A 22094-nucleotide genomic window follows, 5' to 3' on the forward strand; every position below is an offset into this window, starting at 1 on the left:
CAAGCCACTGCTACTGGAAGGGTGAAAATCTCTGTTGTTCAACACTCTTCCCCTCTTGCACAGGCTCTAGTACCCCAAGAGCTGATTCCACTCACTAACGCAGCCAAAAACTAAGCACTTCTCTTTTTGGATTAGTCTTCTACCAGGTAAGTGTGCTGAGTTGACCCTGATGAATGACAGATCTCATGTGACAAAAGTGGTAGGAGCCACATTTGACAGCAAGGCTTTAAATCAGCTCCTCTCCTCCTCTGGAGCTGTGCACTCGGCTCCAGGCTCCTGAGCCGCCTCAGCTCTCAAGAACCACATAACTGAGTACCAATTACTTCACCACCACCACTGAGGACCAGCGCAGCAGCCACAGGCCCCACACCACAGCTGGAATGAAAATATCTGCAAACCTGGATGGCATAGAATACATACTTTCTGAAAAATAACTACTTGATCAGGGGGAGACTGCGTAGGTAGCATGGAAAAAAGTGTGATCTTTTGGGCAAAAGCTCTAAGCTATTGACTATTTAATTTTCACTCTTTGCTGACCTGACTTGTATACTGAGAAAGCAAACGATTACCAACACAGGAAGGTAACCAAGGTGGAGCAGCAAGTCTACTGTCAAGAGGCACAACCCACAATAAAGGCTGTTGGGGTGATCTCTGCAGGACAAGATTTTAAGACTATTGCAGTTATGGTGGTGGTGTTTTTTTGTTTTAAATTAAAAATCTGCTCTCAGTTCATTTGGAAGTAATTTGGGTACCTCTACTGTAAAGACAGGGTCCCCAGGAGAGACCCTAAAGTCAGATCCTAAAAGGTGGTGAGGAGAAAAGAGCAGGACGGTATGACTATTCTGCTAACATGTCTTTCACTGGAGAAAGCATCTAGTCTAATTCTTCAGTTCAGGCATAATCTGCTCTGCCGCAGCTAGGTTCGAGTCTCTCCTCCCTCCCATAATTAAGGCATGTCAACAGAAGAGATACTTGCATAAAAGCGGGCATGGGAGACGTCTGAAGGCACTGCTACATTGTAAGGCCCAACTGCTTTATACAGGCATCGACTACGTCGCACCAGTACTCCTTGCGGCCATATTGTGTTTTCTGACCAGCTGTGGGGAAAGAACACTGTAGTGTTAGCATCTGAGGGAAAGCAAGTGGGAGGATGTTCCCAGCTCACTGAAGGACTCGCAGGAACAGACCGCATCTTGAAAAATAACAAAGCCTCTGCCACAGGGAAACGTTCCAGCTCCCATTGGAAAACCACAGGGAGGTAAGACGACAATGAACTCATCAGAAGGACTCTGAGAATTCAGCAACGTAAACAAACGGCTCCCAGTACAAGAACCTAGCCCGCTGCACTGGAGCACGCCACTCCTTCCCCCTACACAAGCTACTGCTCCAGCAGCCAAGAGGAATCTGAGTATTTATTGCTGGGAGCGAATGAGCATTGACTGGAGGAGCTTAGGCTGCTCTGGAGCAGATGTTTGTTTCTAGGGAACAGAAAGATCAGCAGAGTTTTACCTGTGAGCCTGGCACTGTGGGGAATGGAAAAGCTTCCTTGGTAGGTAGCACTGCTCATACCTGCATATCTACTAAATCGTCTTACCAGCCCCTTGCCATCCCCACACTCACATGTGCTGTGGAGCATTGCTGTAGGAACCATGTTCTAATTTCTGCCACTTGCCCAGGTGGGCAGCTGATCTGTGGAGCAGGTCGCAGTACTTGGGAGGCAGCAGCTGAGTGGTGAGCATGACAAAGGCATTGATCCACACCATGATGAGGTGCTCACAGGACCAGCGCATGTCGTAGTACTGGGTGCTCTGCAAAGAGACCAGACAAAAATTTAGCACCACCGTCACAGAGCAGAGAAGGGAATGACAAGAGGACATACTGTGTGTGCATCCAGCAGACCCACACCACACATTACAGGCATGCGCTTTTGGGCCGGTGATTTCAGAGGGTTACAGCTTAGGAAACACCCAAGACTCCCTTCTCCTTGACCTGAAGGAGAAAGGGAAGGGGGATGATGCTGTAGCTGGTGCATCTCCTCCCCCAGTTCACTTGCCACAGAACTGCCCCAGGAGCACCAATTGCACCAGGACTCTTACACGGATTGTGGAGCCCTGCCCATTTCATTACACCAACTGGGTTGGCTGTGGAAGTCCCAAATATCCTTGTTAATGAATGCTGAGCTGATTCAAGTTAGAGAAACATAGATTAAAAAAAAAAAAAAAATACAACCCCCACATTGACAAGTGGTTCTCAGATTTAAGTTCCCAAACATCCTAGTTGGCTCTGTTTTCTAACAAGCTGCACAGCAAAGCCTCTGATCCAAGCACTCAAAAACCAGGACACTGGATCTGAGACAGGTAACGTGTGCCCTTGTCTAAGAACACAGCTATCCATCTGCCTAGGACAGGGGGTGGGAGAAGGGGAGTTAGTACGTGGGGTGATGGGACTAGATGTGCATCACATTTATGGCAATACCTATCCGCCAACCAGGAGCAGTACTAGTGCCCTCCGGATGCAGCCATGCTCCGCTATCCGGGCTGCCAAAGGGGAGACAGAGAAAAGGGGAATTAACCAGGAATCTGGCCTGGCAGCAATTCACACAACATTCAGAAGGAGACGGCGGGCAGGGGCACAGAGAGAGCCAGACAAGAGCTACCTTCACAAAACAGAGTGGCAGGAACGCCACATAGTAGGCACTGAAGAGAGAGTTGAAGAGAACTTCCTTGATCCTGCGGTTGAAGTCTGCTTTTAGGCACTCCACCTCATTACGGATGAGATCTGGGGAGAGGGGACAGCTGTGGGTGGGGATAGATGTAGGATTATTGAACTGGTCTCTCAGGGATTCCCACAGAAGCGAGAGGAAATCTTTGGGTTTGACCAGGCTGCTGACACCCGAAGCCCCATCATCCACCATCTGATCTTGTACCAAGTAACCACAGTCCGCAGGTAGGGGCTGTGCTCTGCTGTCCTGGTGGAAGCAGCACAGAGGAACGTACACACCAAACCTACAGGGAGAGAAGGAAGAAAGGAACATGGGCTGAAACGACAGCCATCCCAACATGAAGATGGCATCTTCTGACCAGATGCTGGCTCATATCAGAGGGGTAACACAGGAGAACCCTCATTTGAGAAGCTAGTGGCCAACTCTTACTCTCCCTGAGAGACTAGGGGTTACAGCCTCGACCACTGTGCAGGCTTCAGTCACAGTAATGATCCCCCATGCAACTTGCCTACTGCAATTTGCTTCATAAGCTCAGTGTATCTTAGGATAAAGACTCCTCCCCCTACCTCCCTCATTCCTAATTCCCCTCTACTTATTAGGTTAGGAAAGGTCTTTTGCTTGCTTGTCTTTTGGGGGCACATTACAGCCAACAGCTCTGCTTCTCCAGGTGTTCCCTATGTGGCTCATGCCAGCCCGGGGGGCTATGCTCCCTCCCTATGCTGAAGGTACAAGGTGTTGTTACTCACGGGTAGCCCAGGAAGAGGAGGTTGAGAACAGAATGGCTGCGGAAGAGATTGACCAAAGTCCAGCAGAGCACCCATCCACAGAGGGTGAGCAGCACCAGGCGCACCATGTAGTGAATCACTGATGTTGCGCCCACCTGAGAGGCCTGCAAATCCAGAAGAAACATTCAGCCATTCCATCAGGCTAGTGCTAAAACATACAGCACAGGGTATACCTGTGGAAGAGGAGCAGGGGGAGCGTGCCAGAAGGCACTTAAGAGGCATGGCTGCTCTCTTCCTCCCAGAAGTTTGAGTAACTCTGTCTCACAAAGGTGAAGTCCTTTGATTTCGTTCAGTGTTTGGGAAAATCCAAAAGATTCATGAATAACCACAAGTCCTAGGGTATGACTGAAATAGGGCCTTTTCAAATCCGAGCTGCAAAGTAGGAAACATTTTTGCTAAAGTTCTTTATTGCTCTGATGATACTCCAGGAGAGCCTGAAACACGTTTCCTCTTGCTATTTCCTTTGGAAGTATCAGGTCTCAGCATTCCTTTTCCCAAAGAACTGGAATGTCCCAGCTCTCAGCTGAAGGAGATGCAGATGGTTTGGGGTGCACAATCCCCAAACTAGAATTCCAGCACCCATCTCTATTGGATACACAGGCTGTAGTCTAGTTAAAGGAGGAGCCACCTTCAAAAGAACAGCAAGGAAGCTTGTTCTGCTTTCCAGAGGGGATAAGGCAAACTGAACTATAAAAACATTCTTAGGGATTAGAGCCAATAGATGGGATGCTCAAGAATCTGCATGAAAGGTTTCAAAGCAGAAATTTCAGTCTACAGGAGGTTTTACTGAGGATGGGAAAGTAAGTGAAAATGGCAGCAATCAGAGGTGGAAGAGAACTTCTGGGATCTCATTTAGTCCATTCACCTATTCAATAGGACATAACTGTTTTCTCTCTCTGTGTGTGTGTGTGTGTGTGTGTGTGTGTGTGTGTGTGTGTGTGTGTGTTATAAACCTGTCACTTAGTCTAGAGTCATATTAGCTATTTCAGTGGGCAGAACTTCCACTTTCCCCAGAATGACCTTTCTCAGACTTATATTTGGTCAAGTTCTGTTCTCAGACACCCAGATACAAACTCTTTCAAAATCCAAAGTCATAATATCAGAGCCTCGGAGTAATCGGAGTAAGCTTAGCAAGGAGCACTAGTGTAGGAAGAACAGTTCTACCAGCTATTCCTGTGTCACTTTGGTGTACTCAAGATATCCTCCTCCTTCTGCCATGTCCTCTGTAGTCTCCTGTTCAGTCTTCCAAAATAACAAACCTCCCTCCTCCTCACTCTGCTACCTGACTAGCAATTCTCTCAGCCACTCTTCTGGCAGGAGACAGTGAGCTAAAGTATTGTGCCTGCAGGGATATAGAAGCAAGTGTGATCGTTCCATCTCCTTCTAGGTGCAAAGACAACAGAGCTCCCAAATACTACAGGACATGAGTGGGCTGAGGTAGACGAGCTCCAAGGCAGAAGGGCACTCCCAAAATCTTAGCCCTTCACACTCAGACTTTTCCTGCAGGAAGGAATCCTCCAGCTATCCAACTCACAGAACTCTCTCAATCCAGGAATGGTTATGTTCTACGACCAGTGTTAGACGCAGCAGAGAGAACAGTGGGAACGTTACCTCGGAGATGAGGGCCCACACCAGTCTCCGAGCCAGCATCACTGTAATGAATGCCGCCAGGTGGTAGTCAATGAGGTGAAAATTCTGAAGGAGGAAAGAGAAAAGGTATTTACCAAGAGAAGGGACTGCGAAACCACCCAGCTTGAGGGGGGAGGGCAGGGGAGACTGGAAAGCTGGCTGTTGAGAGAGCATTGGGATCTCACGTAAACATGCCCCAAATCTGTCTATTAAGGATAGGAGAAGGAAGAAAAATCAGTAACACAGGAATGTCTACAGAAGTAAGATCTTCGCCATATGTTCCTTCTCACAGAGGAATTTCTACTTGGGAGGGAGGGAGGGGGAACAAAAAAACAAAAACAAACAAACACACACACACACACACACACACACACACACACCCTTCAGGCAGATATTCTGGGGGTCAAGCGAGATCTAGGACCAGGTTCCTACTGTGGAGAACTGCTCACAAGTTCTCCTGGGAAAAGCTGCTAACTGATCAGAGTAAGGGGAACTGAAGTGCAGTCCAGAGTCCTGCACACCTGCTCACTTCACCCCTTTGTCTCAAAACCAGGCTGTAGTGACCACCAGTGCTCCCAGATGTCATCATCAAGTTGACTTGAGAACTGTGATCTTCATGGGTCGTAGCTCTGTACTACAGGTTAGTGCTGGCTCTGGCTGCATCAAGTTAGATACAACTCTTGGGCTCCTTACAATTTGTTAACGAAGCCATCAAATAGCTTCTGTTTATAATGGTTAGCAGACTCTGAACATTGCTCTCTGGGACTTGAAAGATTTTTTTCTGAGTAAACAAGAATGCTCGACTTCTGAGGGGAACAAATGTAAGACCATTAAGTCTTTTCATGCAGGGAGCCTAATACAAAATGTTTTTTCCTCAAAGAAAGCTGCATCCAGCATCACATAGCTAAATTTGAAACATGTTGCTGGATAACTGGGATACCAGCACCACCTGTCAGTATGGAAACCAAGGAACCACCTCATGCTTCAAAGTAAGAAGGCCACCATCTAAGTTGGAAGACCACCTCAGATGCTAGCTGCATCCAGATGAGGTTGGATGGCATTACAAGACTCAGGTACAGGTCACTGCCAGGATGCCCAGCTTTCTGGGCCAGGAAAGACTCAGATTGAACCTGTGGAGATGGCAACGTTTACATGAGCTGAGGATCTGACCTCCTCCCCAAACTCCTCTGCTGCTGACCTGCTGCAAGATCCTCATGAAAACGTCTATCATCTCCGTTCTCTCAGTCTCTGGTGTTTCCACTGGGAAAGGGCACCAACACCAGGAGAGAGCAGGCTGCTAGAGTCTCGACTCCATTTCAAAACCTTGGGGCTAACTAGGCCTCACAAGTATCGTAAGAGAGATTTGCACTGAAGTAGCCCTGCTAACACCTCTTCATCTCATTCTCTCTTTCGTTTTCCATGTATTTTCTCCCCTTTAAAACGAGGGATGACAGGGCCCTAGCTGATGGCGGGGTGGGGGGAGGGGGCACGTTAAGTCCCCTTCACCCACTTAAGTCAAATGCTTGGCAAGTCCCGAATGGAAGCAGCATGAACAGAAGCTGTGAAATCATGAAACAGAGGTGACTGCATAAGCTGGGAAACTCACCAGTGAGGTGCAGGAAGCAGGATGATTGTATGGGTACCACCAGACGGTCTTGTAGATGTTGATGTACTGAATGAAGAGAGCTACCAGTAGGTAGATGAAGAACAGGAATTCAAAGAGAAGGCTTCCGTCCAGAGGCAGTTCAGGGATCCGGCAGTGACGTACAGGCTCCGGAGTAATCAGAGCTGTGATCGGAGGTGCAGAGAGGCTGATGGCACTACCATTCCTGAAAACGGACAGATTTCACTCACTTTGGGAAACATCCAATGTTGACTCCACCATTTTCCAGGAAAGGGAGTACTTGGACCTCTAAGTTTGGGACTGTGCATTGCTGGAGTAGAGATGGCAGCAGTCCTCTCTTAAATAAGGAGGTACCTAGAGGAGTTCAGCTACCTCCCAGGGGCTGACCTGTCAATGTACTCACATTTCCTTCTTCTCCAGCCTTCACAGGAGCCCATGACAACTGAAAGCTCCAGCAGACTAAACTGATGGAGAAACTTCAACAGGTGTAAACCCTGCTGTATTTGACTGAAACCAGAATAAACAACATTCTCCCAGGATCAGGGAGCTGATTCCATGTTTCCAATGCAGTCACTTTTTCCTCAAGAATCTAAGACTGTGCCATTCGTCCACCTGTTCCAGCCCGAGAAGTCCTTAAAGGCCAAAACTAAAGGGCTTGGCCCTCTCTGCTCTGTAAGAATGAAGTTACACCACCTAAGTCAGGACCTCAACATGCAGCAAATCGTTTCTCCAGTCTACTCACTTCTGCAGGGAAGGAAATAACACTGGGCTCTCTCAATCTTTATGACAAATGAGGAGCTCTAAATGTCACTGTGTGTTCCTTATTCAGCCCCCAACTTCCCCAGAAAATGGAGATGAGCTTTACCAAGTGTGAGAACCCGTTTCACGTGGAGCTGACAGGGCTAAAAACAGAATACAGACATCCTCCTGCCCTGCCTTTCTACCGCGTAGGAGGGGGACTCACAACTGGGCTCTGACACGTCACAGTAATTTCCCAGGGCATTGCAGGCAACAGAGTAAGAGAGACGGGGACTCATAATCAGCTAGAATTCACTACCCTGGGAATTGCTACAGGGAAAGACAAAATGAGTACTATGCAATTTCCACCCTAGCCATTGCAACCGCAGTGAAGGCTTGCTGAGACCACTTCTGTAAGCTTCCCCTTGAGGCAGATTTTAGCATGAGTTGAGAGAGGGGCCGCAGAGGGAAGCACACATCACCAGGAGAGCTGGGAAGAGAAGCTGGGGGAGGGTTTTAGCATAAGGAGCCCTTCAGGAGCTGCTCTGTCTGAACACCACAACAGCGGGTTCAAGGTTCCCATCTCCCAGTTCTTTGCTTTAACCATTAAGCCCCACTTCCACAGTTTAGAGCAGATCAAGACTCCTAAGCTTTTAGTGTCATCCTAGCCACAGGTGTCTCAGCAACCACACTTTTGCCCTCACCTGTTTCTCAAACCAGTACCGTTGCCACAGCTCCCACCAACCAGAGTCTGGAGAGACGGCAAAGCTGAACGGCTTAGCTGCTGCCGACTGGGTCCCCTCCTTCCACCGGGCATGACCAGGAACCAGTCCACTTTCAGTGCCTCCAGCAGGCTGTGCCCCGAGACCCAGACAACAATCCTGAAGTCCTCCCAGGTCTGCGAAGGAGGCAGAAACATCAGTTAAGCTGCAAACTTCTGGTAAGCTGGTTCACACCCAAGCCAAATGAATTCATGCAACGGGAAGCCGTTCTCCTACATGCAGAGCCTTGTAGTAAAGGCGAGGCACCCATCAGCACCCTAAACACCACCCCATTTTGATGGCACCAGATCAGTGCCTGTCTGCTTACACAGAATGGACTCCACTCACACTGTATCTTTAAGAAGTGACTGCTTAAATTAGCCATCAACGACTTGTAGCACTTCCTGCTGGCTGGAAAGCTCTACTGAGCCTCTCTAGTGCTAGAGACAGCACAACTGCGTGGCTTAGTTTAAGAGCAAACATGGAAGAATCCTCTCTCTCGTCCAGTGTGAGAAACTGCTAGAGCTTTTCTGGTCTTTTTAACCATCCAACACACCATTTGATAGCATCTGATGCTGGTAGCTAATTTGGACCCCTCTCTGTTGGAGCTCTAAATGGACGGTCCTAATTGGTCTACATGAAGGTTTGGCAAAGCAGTTAATTGCATAGTTCAGCTCCCTTAGTGCTAAGGCAACCTGACTGACATGCTGGTAGGAGGTCCATTTAAACATGGTCCTAGCTAACAGAGTAGTGCAACAGAAAATATATGTATGCAAGTACTTCAAATTTATAGATAGGCAATCACATATCCCAGCCTTAATTTTGTATTAAAGAATAACCTTTTAAGTATTTGATTATTTTAAATGATGCATTTAAATCAATCACTTCCTTAAAATGAACTACTATGAGAGAGGCTGAGCAATTCAGAGGGTCAATAATAAAGCTGGATTCTCTGGCACAGACTTTCACCACTTTCCATCTACTTTTGCTTTTATTTCCTAAATCTCACCCATGACACTGCAAAGATTTTGGAAGTCAAGTTAAGTTTTTGATGGCTGATAGACATAAGGGAATGATAACTTAAATTGGAGCGCTAATCCTGAAGTCATTCCAAGTGAGCATGCTGTACAGAAACAAGGTATTGAGGCTGAACATCTCACTACAAGGACTATCTCTGTGCGCATTTCCAGAGAGAGTAATCAGGTGCCCTTTTGGCAAAATATCACAGCCTGAACCAACCCAGGGTCCCAGAAGGTGGGAGTGCTTTTTTGGAAGCTCCGTATCTTTGACATTTACAGATGAAGCCTATCTTCTATTTATAAATCAATTATCACCTCCTTTAAAATCCCGAGAAATCATAGCTGGCAGAGGTGCCAGGAAGTTTACTGAATGAGTCACATCACTGTCACGGTAAACAGAGAACTATTCCAAAAGACCCCATCTGAAAACTTTCTTTTGTATTAAAATTTCTCATGCTGCATCTCTACTCCAATAACCAATTATCAAAGTTTCAACAAAAGTCAAAACGGTATTTCTAAAGATGAATGCTGTGTACATACCCATGTGCAGGTCACTCGCAAAAAAGTAAAAAAGAGATCCTGGAGAACAAATGGAATTGTGAAATTGCATGAAAGAAAAGAGCAAACATTGGACAAGTTTGTGTTTGGAGGAGAAAAAAAAAACATATTTTTTCAGACTTCTTAAACCTCTCATTATGATTCCAGTGACAAAACAGAGAACTGAATCCTTCCTCATCTTTCTGATCAATACTTTAAAGCTTAGAGAAAAACTTCTCTAGAATGTTCTGGAGTTTTATTTGGGAATGCTTCAAAGACTCACATTTCAGGAATTAAATACAAACAGAGGAAAATTCTCTTGCCAGCCCTGCATGCATGGGACAAGCAGGGAGGGCAAAAGACAATGCAGAATTCACCAAAGGCATCCAGATGCTTTGTAAGAGCAGTTAAGCAGAAAAGGATGAAAAAACTCTAAAAGGAATAATTTAAAAGCCACTTTAAGACAAATTAAGCTGTTATAAGAACTGTGCAAGCTAAAATAATTGATCTGATCCAACCTACAGGACATTTATGATAACGGATGCAATACCCAGAAGCTGGTGCTCTAATTAGAGGTATTAACAGTGGAAGATACTTTATGCCACATTCACTAATTCATGCAAATAATTCAACAGCTTCCATTTGTATTATCCAGTTAGTATGCTTTACATGCTCATCAACTTAGACGCTTGGAAACTAAGCCATCACACTTTCACCCTCTGGTTTTGCAAACCAGTAAAATGCTGGTGTCTACTTGTAAAAGAAGAACACATATAGGAAGAAGCTCTCTTCAGTGCAAGTACACCATATTTTAAATGCCCTTGAATAATCCCTTTCACAGTGATCTATGAACATACAGATTGAGCTAACCTCTGCGTACAGTTACTAAAGCTACGCTTCAAATAACTGGTTGACTTCCCTGGACTCTGATTAAGTTCAGCAGGTATCTGTAAGAGAAGATCTCCCCACCAACTTTTTTTTTTTTTTTTTTTTTTAGATAGCCAAAGCTCCCTAGATCAAGTCAAAGTAGTCAGACTACAGATCAGTTTGACTCTAAGCTTGCATTTTTTGCCTTGAATGAGACAACAGTCCTCCTTTTGGAGAAGGAGACGCAGGGAAAAGCCTCTTTATAGTTTTCAATTGTTATTTTAAATTAAGGCATGATTCTGTGGTGAAAAATGATTGTGTTTAAAAAAAAAAAAAAAAGCGCATCCATGACTTTTTACTCCAGTAGATCAGACTCTTATGTGCATCCAAGTCATAATAAGTTCTCGTAAAGAAGCCAGTAGAGCAAGCTGGGAGCCTACCAGGCTCTTCCTTTGCTCTTTGTAGGTCCCTATGTAGCCACACATCAGCATCTTTTATTTTATATACAGTCGCAAGTGCAAGAAGTGAATAAAGGTAGATTAAAAACTTTTCCTACCGAGACACTGTAGTCCATTAGTTTGATTCCACATTGTTTTGAGGGAAGTTGTATGTGAACTGGGAGTAACAGTGCCACACATTTGTAGTGCCTGCCTCCTCAACATCCCCAAAACAAAAACAGCCTAGCTTTCAAGTTCTCCTCTCTCAGGCAGATGTGGACATCACAAAAACGCTCGAGAAAGATTCGGGAATCAGCTACAAAACAGTGGTCCTGACCATGCAGATGGAAAGAACATGGCTATAGACAGGTCTTGGGTCACTCTTCCTTCAGGGCAGAGGCAAAACCTTCAACTGTGATATGGTTAACAGAAGATCCAGGAATGAAATGCACCGGATCCTCTTAGTTTTGATTTATGCCTTTGGGACTATAGGAAATATTTAGACATTTTATTTCTCCCTGCCCCTTCCGCCACCAGCTCCCCAGCTATCTTGAAGAGGCAGGATGAAGGCAGGCAAGAACCACTGTTGCAAGCAAGCCTTTACGGATGAAGAGCTAGGCAGACGAGCTCTTCACCAGTTCAGAGGTGAAATAGCACACAACCTCATCCTGCTCCCCAGCGACCATCACTCAGAACCATATTCCTGCATCAGCAGCTGTCTAAACAGCACTTACAAGAAACAAATCAGAAGAGAGCCAGTGACTCATCAGAATGAAAAATCTGCCTGGTTCCTCATCTCTTTGCTGGAAACACTACAATGCTTAGCCAGTTATTTTGGTGACGTTAATGTTTTTTAATTGGAGAAAACTCCGAGCCTCCAATCCTCTTGGGAAGCTCGCTGCATTGAGGTCTGAGAACTGCCAGAGCCTGGAAAACATTCAAGAGGTTCTCCTTGACTCCAAAAGGCCTATAACCAGACATTCTTAAGAGCAGAACGGGAAACGCAGCGGCCACCCTCACTTGCAGCAACGCGGCTCGAGAAGACAACAGGCCTCTCATTGCAACCCTCCATCTTGATCAAAGCAGCCTTCTTCCTGCCTGAGCACGTGACGTCTAGTGGTGAAGCAATACATTGCCTCTGTGGCCGCCTGTGACAGAGCTCGGCCTCAGCAACACCAGAGGTTCCTCGTGGTCTCTAGGTTGCTAGCATGATTTTCCATTTGGGGTGCCCACGCTTTACAGCTAAGCAGGCATAACAGCGCACCTGCCATCTGGAGAGGCACTGTTGAGCTGACACCCTCCCTCCCTTGCAGGAAAGCCCAGCAGGCTGCCCCCACGGCACACCTGAACACCACTAGCAGTGCTGACATGAAGCACGGGGAGCTACCAGCACCGACACAACACTGTTAACACCTCTAGACCCTCAGGGAGCTACTGCTAATACCCAGAACCAGAGCTAGCATCAAGTGCGAGACAAAAAAAAGGATAACGAACCGTAAGCAACACAGGGAAGGGATGAGCCAAGGAGCACAGAAGAAGACAGTGTCACTGCTACGGCTTCCTTGCTACGGAAGCATCTCCAACGCACTCCTGCATCCAGGCATCTGACAGTCCCTCGCACCTCTACACCATGTGTCTAAGCCCCTGCTCTTGGGAGCACTGACTTCTACGGTTATTTTCCTTCATAAAGGAACCTATCCTGGGACAGAACTCAAAGGACTATCTACATAAACTCTGACGCTCATGCTTCCAGTTCGCAAAGGCAAAAGATCGATTAAGATCTTGGCAGTTCACCTAGGCTGAGCAAAAATCTTTTCCCCCAGCACTGCCACTGAACAGCATGGCCAGCGCCTGTAAAACTTCTGGTGATACTCACGGCCAGTGCCAATAAGCGACGGTGGTTTGTGTATAAAACCTTTTTTGCACAGCACTGACAGGGCTTCAAAGACAGTTACTAGCCCCTGGTGAAATAATTTCTGAACAGAAGGGAGGATTAAAATAGGAAAGGATTATCTAACCTTTGGGATTAAATATACACTGTAACAATCATGACTTATCTAGCAGATAAACAGCTCTCTCTATCTTTCTCCTCTTCTTCCTTCCCTCGCAATATCAGTCTCCAGAATTGAAGCAAGCAAAGAACCTTGTCTCTTGGCTTATAATCACTGTCCCTGATCAAGCTAATCCCAAATTTGCTTTTGTCCTGCAATCCTAACTCCTTTGCAAATTATCAGTGAGTTCATGGGATATTCAAGTTTTCTTCTGAACTGCTAGAGCCCTACTTCTTATGGCTCATTTTTTACTTCCTTTAGGGGTGAGAATTTTATCTTTTTTTTTTTTTTTTTAAAAAGGACATTTTGACGGACGGAAAACTGAGATGCAAAGTTGGTTGCTGATTTACCCAACACAATGCAATATCAAGAATAGAGCGTAGGAATAGTTATGACTGCACCAGTGCTCTGATCACGAGGCCACCTTGCTGGCGTTGTCACATTTGCTGCAGCTAAAGACGAGATGTTGCAAAACTTCCGCAGAAGCGTTAATATTGCAACAACCAAGTGCTTTTTCATTCCCCAACCCAGTTTATAGGAGGAAATAACTGATAGGTTATCAGACTGCACGCTAAATATTTGGCTTGCCCAGACCTCCCCCCACGTACAGCAAACAGGACCTTTGAACTCAGCCTGGTAACGCAGGAGCACACCTGCCACCTGGCGTAGAGCTGGGCGCGGGGAGGCAGAACCGGTTAGGAGAGACATCTCCGAAGTCAGCACATTTTCCACGTCCTCGCGCCATACTGAACTCTCAGGAGCAACAGATTAACAGGGAGGTGTCTGTGCGGACAGGGACAGAAATACCCTAGAGCCCAGCCAAGGGTCAGGCTCCAGGAGCACTGAACTCACAGAACGAAAGCACGGCTGTGAATCACCACGGTCAGCTGACTCATTATCAAGACTAATTTTTGCTCCGTGACTAAGAATCTCCTTTGTAATAACAAAACCAAGCAGCGAGACCAAGTTAGCGCAGGGTTTTCTGACAGAGCACAATTCTGGCTGACAAAGAAGATCCATCACCTGGTCTTCTGCACGTCTCTCCAAAGCAAAGGGAAAAAGTTAGCAAGAAAAAGGCAAGATTGCACAAACTGCATACATGCTATACGGCTGATCGCAGGCATCTTCAGGGAGGAAGGCTAGAGCTAAGCAGATAAATGAATGGGGAAAACAAAGCTCTAGCTAAAGACAACATGAAGATAGCACCTGCCATTTGTAGCTGCCGCAGTACTTCCAATACCCACTGAAGAAACTGGAGCAGGAAAGAAAAGTCTTTCATGGAAAGCCTATCCAGGGTAAAAAACAGCAAGCTCAATTTAGCACGTTTAGCAGACACGTTCATGAAAGATGGGACATATATATGTAAGTTCTTAATAATCTAGGCCAGTGAAATTATTTAAGAGACTGAAAAAGCAATTTTTAAAAAGCACAGAGATTTCCAAACTGAATCCTACATTCCTTAGAAACCTCCTCAAATACCTCATTTCTAGGGGTGTTAAGGAAGAGATTTTCAGAGGCATGTGGGAGATACGGTCCTCTTCAGGATACAGATAAAAATCAGGTCTTTGTGAACTGGACAAAAGGAGATGCACGCTCTAAGCACTCTTAAGGACACTCTGACTAGTAGAAGAACAATGCTGCAATTTCTAGAGTAATAAAATAATACTTTAGAACCATATAATTATCTTGTGTAACTAACTGCTGCAGCATGTTAAACCAAACAGCTTAGTAAGGCTTTAATGAAGGATTATAATAATTCTATGAATGAAGATAAGTGCAATTAGTTTAAAAGAAAAAGAAAAACCCCCAAAGTCCTTGGAGCTGATCAGCTGCAAGTGGCCAATAGCACACTTACTTATCACCTAGAGAATAGTATCACACAATTAGCCAGATATTAAAATTTTCTTTGGACTCCTCTGAAATATACAGCAATGATCAGAGCTAAAAACTGAATTTGGGAATAAAGGCGGCATTTGTTTGTTCTTGCATGAGAGCAAGAAAGAATTGCAAAGTTCATCTTTTCCGGCACCGGAGGGAAATGCAGGCCTGACTAGTTGGATCATGGTCTATTTTGGTCTTACAGTTCCCATGTTCTAAATCATATGGAGAAAAGGATAGCAATACCAGTCTCATAGAGAGCAAGAGATTCAAACTAAAGAGCGGGCAGGAACTACTCCGCTAGACATATGTTTCTCAAAGACAAGTTGCATTATCATCTGAAAGCTAGAGAGTTTGAGATCCAAAATTGGATTCAGACATATAACAACACAAAAGTTTTAATTTCCAATTTCATATGCCTGTCACAGATAGAAACAAAAGTTTTATCACTGCCGAAGTGCATAGTCTCCATTTTCCTCCGTAAGTCAGCTACTAGTAGGCCAGAGGGTTTGCAAGATATCTAGGCATTTCTAGTATGTCATAGATTCAGAGCTGGATTAGCATATGGTCAGCTCTGAGATAGACTAATACTGCAGCAAATAAAGAAGCAGTTTGAAAGGGACACTTATGCAAAGGCTGGGAAGTTATGCTAAATCACAAGGATGATGTATTAGCAGGCCACACAGGCAAAGCCATCCAAGCTGTCAGTTAATACAGTTTATCAACACGCATACTTAAGTTCATCCTACACCACAGCACAGCTGAAACACAGCCGCTACTGATGGGCAGAGATAGCGCTCCCTGTTACAGAGTGCAGCGCACAGCAGTTGGCAAGGGAGGGGAGTTTGGGATGTGGGCACTGAATTTTTCTTTTCTAACCTATCGGGACAAACATACAGCAAAGCAGACCACTCCGGGGGGGGGGGGGGGGAAGGGGAAGAAAACAAAACAAAACAAACACACTTGCCTTAAGAACCCATCTTGTAATTTTCAGACAAGTAAGCCAGTGAAATCAGCGTTCTCTTCCAAACCCTCACACCACACATACACCTGGCCCGATGGATGGCCCGAGTACTGGATTGTAAGCCAGGAACTCTTTGCTTTCTAATCTCTGCTCTTCAACTGACTTGCAGGGAAATTGTTTCAGCAATTTGGGCCTCAATTTCCTTATTCCAAATAGGATAAATATTTGGGTATTTATCCTCCCAGGGGTCTCCGTATGCAGCAGTGAAGATTTTTTTAGCATTATTTTAGAGCTCTTGACAAGTTTTTTTAAAATAAACAGAAGCAGCTTTCCTGCTGTTTAGGCTCCTCTGTCAACCCCTGTTTAATTTAAAGGGAATCAGCCACGGTGACAAACCATGAGGAGCCACTAGCATTTTTCTGTTTGTCCTCACATAGCTAAAAATAGGGCAGGAATCTGCCATCTGCAGCAGTGAGTTTGAAGACAGAGTAGAACACAAGGAATACTTCTCAAAGTCATTTCATATTTTTTCCCTAATGGCATCTAATGCTGCTTTTACTGATATTGCACATGGAGGGGTGTGCCTAACTGTACCTAAGCAGAACTCAGCTAGCAGCTACTCTGAAAGCTCTGGCTTCCTCTGCATTCAAATCAGCTGTGAGTTGCTTGCGCCCTACTCCAAGTCATCACACTGGAATTCATATCAGAAACTATCAGTACAATGATGATTTAGTTATCCCTAACACCATGGAAAAGTGAAATTATGATTGGGAGTTCTAAATAGATCACCCTGAAAACATAATTTGCATAAAAGCATAAAATACATATAAAAATACATTAACTCCCCTCCGCTTGTGTCTTAAATAGCAGGTACAGGTAATTCTTTAAATCAACAATCATTTCATATGGCCCTGTTCTTATGCAAGTCTCCAGCAAAACAGTAAGGGCCTTCAGTTCAATTCCCTTTACTCTGGTGGACTTTGCTTCCCGAGTGCTAACTCGGGACCTCCTATGACCATCTGCGGAGCAGGTAACCTCGCACATCAGGAAAATGCAATAGGATATATTAATCCCTGGTATTATTTATTACACCAAGTATAGTTTAGCTGTCTGAATTTACATGCATGCTCCCTTAAAAACATTTCTGGTCCACAGAAATCCACTGATAATTTTGCTTTAAATTAGTCATTTCAAACCTACCAGCATACATGGATGCTGCTGCACCATGTTGGCCAGCACAGCTTTTCTGACTAGGTTGCATAATATCCACTTCCCATCAGAAGTCTCTTTTTCCGCTTGCAACATGTTTAGTCCAAAAAGTCAAAAAAGGTTGGAAATGACTCGCAAATGAATATACCCTATAAAGAACAGCAGGAAATCTTTCAGTTGAGTTCGTGACAGCTCATGAACGATTCAGCCACATCACGCAGCAACTAGAGATTTACCTCCAGCTTTAAAGACTCACCTGTTAAAAGCACTTCAAATTGTAATACAGTCAGAAAAATCGACTAAAGTTTCCATCAGCACAAGAGACCTGCTTGTCGTGAGGGGGACACTCTCAAAGAAGAGAGTGCTAACTTCATGACATTATCTATCACCATGAAAGGCCAGACTCTTCAGATGGAGGGTGGATTACTCGGATGGCAGAGGAAAGGATCACTGAGGGAAGAGGAAGGCTGACGGTCATAATTTCGTATCTTTCTTACGGTTTCTTGTGCATACGCTAACACTGCAATATTGGCATTAAACTGCATCAGTTCTCCAACTGAATAGCAATGCAAGAACAAAAATTGGGCCTACAAAAGGAAAATAAATATATTAAATAACAGAAAACTGTATTGCAGAGTTAAGAACGACAGATCAAGTAACATGAAGTCTAAACAACCTTAGCATTTAAAGTAGATTCTGCAAGCTTAATTCAGCTCTCCTATGTATTTCTTTGTCCACAAACACACTAGGACATAAACTTTTGCACTGGACAAACAAAAGAATGGTCGGAAGTAGATAATTTTTGAAAATAGGTATTCTAATAATAAGCAACTTCAACTAAACTTAAAAGTTTAAACAGAAATGGACTGATTTTTCTCAAGTGCTAAAAATGCACACCTCTATGTTGACAAAACATCTGATTCATTTAGATCCAGAGTATGAATCCAAATCCCTAAATTCAGAGTATCATGTTCATAAACTAAAACCGAACCGCATGCTTGTAATGTACATTTCTCTGCAATGACAGAGAAAACTATTTTTCCAAGATTTCATGATACTGAGGCAAAGAGAAAGCATGAAGACTGAGGAGTGGAAAGGCCTCAGTCAGTACCATCTTGTTGCTTTGCACCATACCCATCTTTAGGGGTTGTAACTCTATGGAGTAGTAGTACTGTGTGCTCAGCTGGCTTCTGAGCTGAGCACTCACTGAAACTGGAAGCCAGCTTAACAAAACCTTCTAGCATATATTCTCTCGCTGTATTTTCAAACATCCAGGTTTGATGCTGCAGAAGTAAAAAAAAGTTCATTCTATAATATTCAGACTTGCCTCGCAAATCCATTTGAACAACTCAGAGAAAAAAATTGTGTTCACTGCTGCCTAATTCCAAAACCAGCAGAAAATTCCTCAAATCCTACAGACATAATTTAATCCTCCAAAAGTCCAGACCTGAAAGTCACGCCTGAAGAAAACATAGACAGAAAAGTAATTAGGCCTGTCTGTTTTTGAGTAATACATAACAGCATAACTCTATTGGTGATGTCACATCACTGCAAATATTGCTAATATAGACAAGGCACTAGAGAGGAAAATAGCTTTATTTCCCTAGGTGTCACAGGATGGCATTAGTGTCCCTGTAAAAAGAATAATTCAGAAAGGTGCTAACGTATACATCTCAAGAAAGTCTGAAAATAAATGATCTTCTCACACGAGAATAGAAACATACCCTGCAGAAGCAGCAAGTAAAATCTTGTATCCCCATTTTACAGGCAGAAAGACTGATACACAGAGTAAAAGGGAAAAAAAATGGGGTGAGGTGTGCCCGGCTTTTCTAAACTATCAATGATTCAGAATGCTTATGGTATTACAATACAGGCACCTCTACCAATGGCAGCGTGGATAGCCAGACTTTCTGAACATCAGGTGTCAAATGCCTGCAAGTCACTAGATCTGCCAAGAGATGGCCACGCAGCTATATAGCTGCTCTATGGTCTTGAGACTAGCAGTACACATCACATCCGACAAGGCTAACCGGCCAAGTTATATCTCCTTAGCTCTGCTTTGCCTCCAAATAAGTTAGCCCTGGGCGGCATTCCCACCCTACAAGCTGGTCTGTGTTGCAAAACAAGAGTAAAGATGCTTGAGAACAGAAGCAAAGAGTCAAAAGTATTCACACCTTAAGAAATTCCAGCCTGACAGGGGACAACAAGGAGCGGGTGAAGTCTCAGCACAACTCCTGTAGCCATCAACATTGCCTGGCTACCACTTTGGCTTCAGCGGGCCCAGCTTTTACCAGCAGCGCCATCAAAACGCCACACTGAGCCCCTCGGCTGAAGGCCTCTGTGCTCCAGAGAAGCAGCTAGAAGGAGAGCCGAGCGTCAGAAGCAAAGCAGCGCCAACAGACACAAGGGCTGAGGGGTGAGCAAAGGAGCAGACAGTGGTTGAAAGCCTTGGTGTCCATTTCCTGCCCTGCTCTTGACATCCTGTGAAATCAGAGCTGAACCACTCCAGTCTCAGCCCTGTAGTACTGCATCCCCCCCCTACCCCACTCCGGCAAAAAACCCTGCCGACTGCAGCCAGCCAGTAGACCTGAGGTGGTCGCAGAAAGGACGCCTCGCCTCCAAAAAAGTTCACGGCTCGCCACGTTGGAATACGGATATCTCGTTCCTTCATTTACAGTCATAACAAACGCCCGCCATAGGAGGGGCCTGGCACTCACAACCAAAAAGCACGCACAAGAGTGACCATACATCGCAAACAAAGCGACTTCTGTTCCTGCTCAACATTCGCGTGTTAAAACGACCCCAGAACAGTTAAGGAGCTACCTCACGTTATACGCAAGATCATCAGCACGGCTACTATCCTGTATAATGGAGGATGATCAAGGCAGCGCAGGAAAGAGCAGCAAGAGAAACACACAGGCACGTTAATTCTGGAAACGCTATCTTATTGCGGGTTAGGTTTGCTGAGGCTAACGTTTTAATAAGTTAAATGGAGGGACCGTCTCAGCTCTGCCTGCTCCCTGTCACGCTATGCTGTCTTATGGCCCTTGCTGGGCTGGCTGTTGAAGGCCAGCGTTTGGAAAGCCCGGAGCAAACCTCCCCGTGACGCCCAACAAACTTTCTCGTGTTTAATCCTCGCAGCACAAAGCACATGTCTCTCAATAACGAGCCTAAGCCTCTTCCCTAGCCCAAACATACTGCCGAGGTATCAAGAAACGTCTAAAACCAATCAAAAGATCAGCGCCAAAGCTTGCAGCGTACGGGAAGGACCCAACCAAAAAGGAAAAAAAAAAAAAAAAGAAGAAGAAGAAGAAGGGAAAGAAACCCCCAAAGGGCTCCCAAGACGGACCCGCGCCGCGCCGCGCGTCGCCCCCGCCGCGCCCCAGGCAGCCTGCGGGCCAGGCAGGGGCCTCCCGCGCTGCCCCCGGCCGGCGGCGGCCCCCGACCCCCGGCGGCAGACAGCTGCCGTCGGCGGCGGCGGGGAGGTGCCGTACTCACGCGTCCAAGCGCCGACGGGGCGGGCGGCGGCGCAGCTCACGCATGGGCTGCGAGCAGGGTCCCCTTCTCCCGCAGCGGCGCACCCGCCGCCGGGCCGGGCCGGGCCGCGCCGGGCCGGGCGCTCCCCCGGCAGCGCAGCGCAGCGCGGGCGGGCGGCCAGAGCCCCCCGGGCGCCCGCCGCCCCTGCCCTGCCCAGCGGCTGCACAGCGGCTGCCCGCGCCGCCGCCGCAGCTGCCCAGGAGACGTGGCAGTGAGGGCTGATGCTCTCATCACAGGGCGACAGGCGGCGGCGGCAACAGCAGCAGCCACCGCGGCGGCGGCGGCGGCGGCGGCGGCGGCGCTGGGCAGCGCCCGGCCCACGAGGGGGGCGGGGCCGCGCCGCGGGGGCGGGGCGGCCGCGCCGCGCCGCCATCTTGGTGGCGGCCGAGGCGGCGCGCCGCTCAGGAGCGAGCGGGCCGAGTCCTGGTCTGCGCGGGAGGAACTCCCTCAAAGTCTCTCCTCCCGGCTTTGTGCTCCCGCCTTGCCTCCTCCGCTCCAGAAGCGCGCAGGTCCTCCCGCTCTTGATGTCCTTCTGCTCCCTCTCACCCGAAATCCCTTCGCCGACGAGGCCTGCGGGTCGCTTCCTTTCTCCAGCCCGGAAAACATGCTCCTTCTCTGAGGCCTTAATAACTAACTCAGCGATGCCTGCCCTCCCTCCCTCCCCTGCAATGCTAATACAAATCAAGTACAATTTCAGAAAGTAACTCAAAACGGGTGCTCGGTGTGGCTGCTACTTCATCCTTCTCGCTGTTTGTTTAAGCCCATGCATCATCCCCACGCTGGCTAGACCCAGCCAAGAGTCTCTGGGGGAGACGCTCTGTCTGTTCGTTTGCTCTTTGCTGCGCCAAGAGCATTTTTGTTGCTATAGAGTCGTGAGTCATAATTAAAATCCAGAAAGCTAGACGTTTTGCATCACAAGAGGCCAAAAATAAAATCCACTGCTTCGTTACAGTCAGCAAAATCTATTCATCCCATGACGGATCAGCTAAAAACTCCTGCCGTTGCCACCTCTGGATGAGGTGTGATGCAGATCACACCTGGACCACCTGGACCACCTGAACGGGGAAGCGGGTTACTCTCCTTTCAGGACAGTAGTAGGGCACTGAGAAAGACAACCAGTGAAAAATATACCCTGAGGAAGGAGAATTGGGTAATATTTGCAATAGCCACCAAGCGGCAGCATATAATCAAAGGTAAGTTGATACCGAACCAACTAAAGGCCATCTTGCACAGGGTTCAGGAAGCAACTTCTGGGCCAGCTGGCAGATGCTATCCCAAAGCAGGGAGGCTGTCCTGGTAAAAAAGTATCTCTTTGAACGATTATCTTGCACAATAA

General features: G+C 46.4%; 1 protein-coding gene across 4 annotated transcripts in view; it reads right to left on the reverse strand.

Annotated features, from left to right (window-relative positions):
* TMEM39A (transmembrane protein 39A) overlaps window positions 1-20849 on the reverse strand; it is a 21901-nt gene extending 1052 nt beyond the window's left edge. The window contains exons 1-10 of one of the 4 annotated variants that reach the window (XM_068958464.1): window positions 18549-18681; window positions 17478-17808; window positions 17213-17370; window positions 8203-8396; window positions 6743-6965; window positions 5119-5202; window positions 3469-3611; window positions 2657-3005; window positions 1621-1808; window positions 977-1097 (exon numbers count right to left, since the gene is read on the reverse strand). In XM_068958464.1, the coding sequence (XP_068814565.1) occupies window positions 977-1097; window positions 1621-1808; window positions 2657-3005; window positions 3469-3611; window positions 5119-5202; window positions 6743-6965; window positions 8203-8396; window positions 17213-17317 (1407 nt within the window). In that variant the 5' untranslated portion in view covers window positions 17318-17370; window positions 17478-17808; window positions 18549-18681. Of the gene's footprint in view, window positions 1-976; window positions 1098-1620; window positions 1809-2656; window positions 3006-3468; window positions 3612-5118; window positions 5203-6742; window positions 6966-7163; window positions 7492-8202; window positions 8397-17212; window positions 17429-17477; window positions 17809-18548; window positions 18682-20719 lie in introns of those variants that run through there. The other 3 variants (XM_068958478.1, XM_009675226.2, XM_068958487.1) reach the window with 3 other exon arrangements.
* Window positions 20850-22094: the final 1245 nt, after the last annotated feature.

Source organism: Struthio camelus, chromosome 1, assembly GCF_040807025.1.
Source record: "Struthio camelus isolate bStrCam1 chromosome 1, bStrCam1.hap1, whole genome shotgun sequence".
Lineage (NCBI taxonomy): Eukaryota > Metazoa > Chordata > Aves > Struthioniformes > Struthionidae > Struthio > Struthio camelus.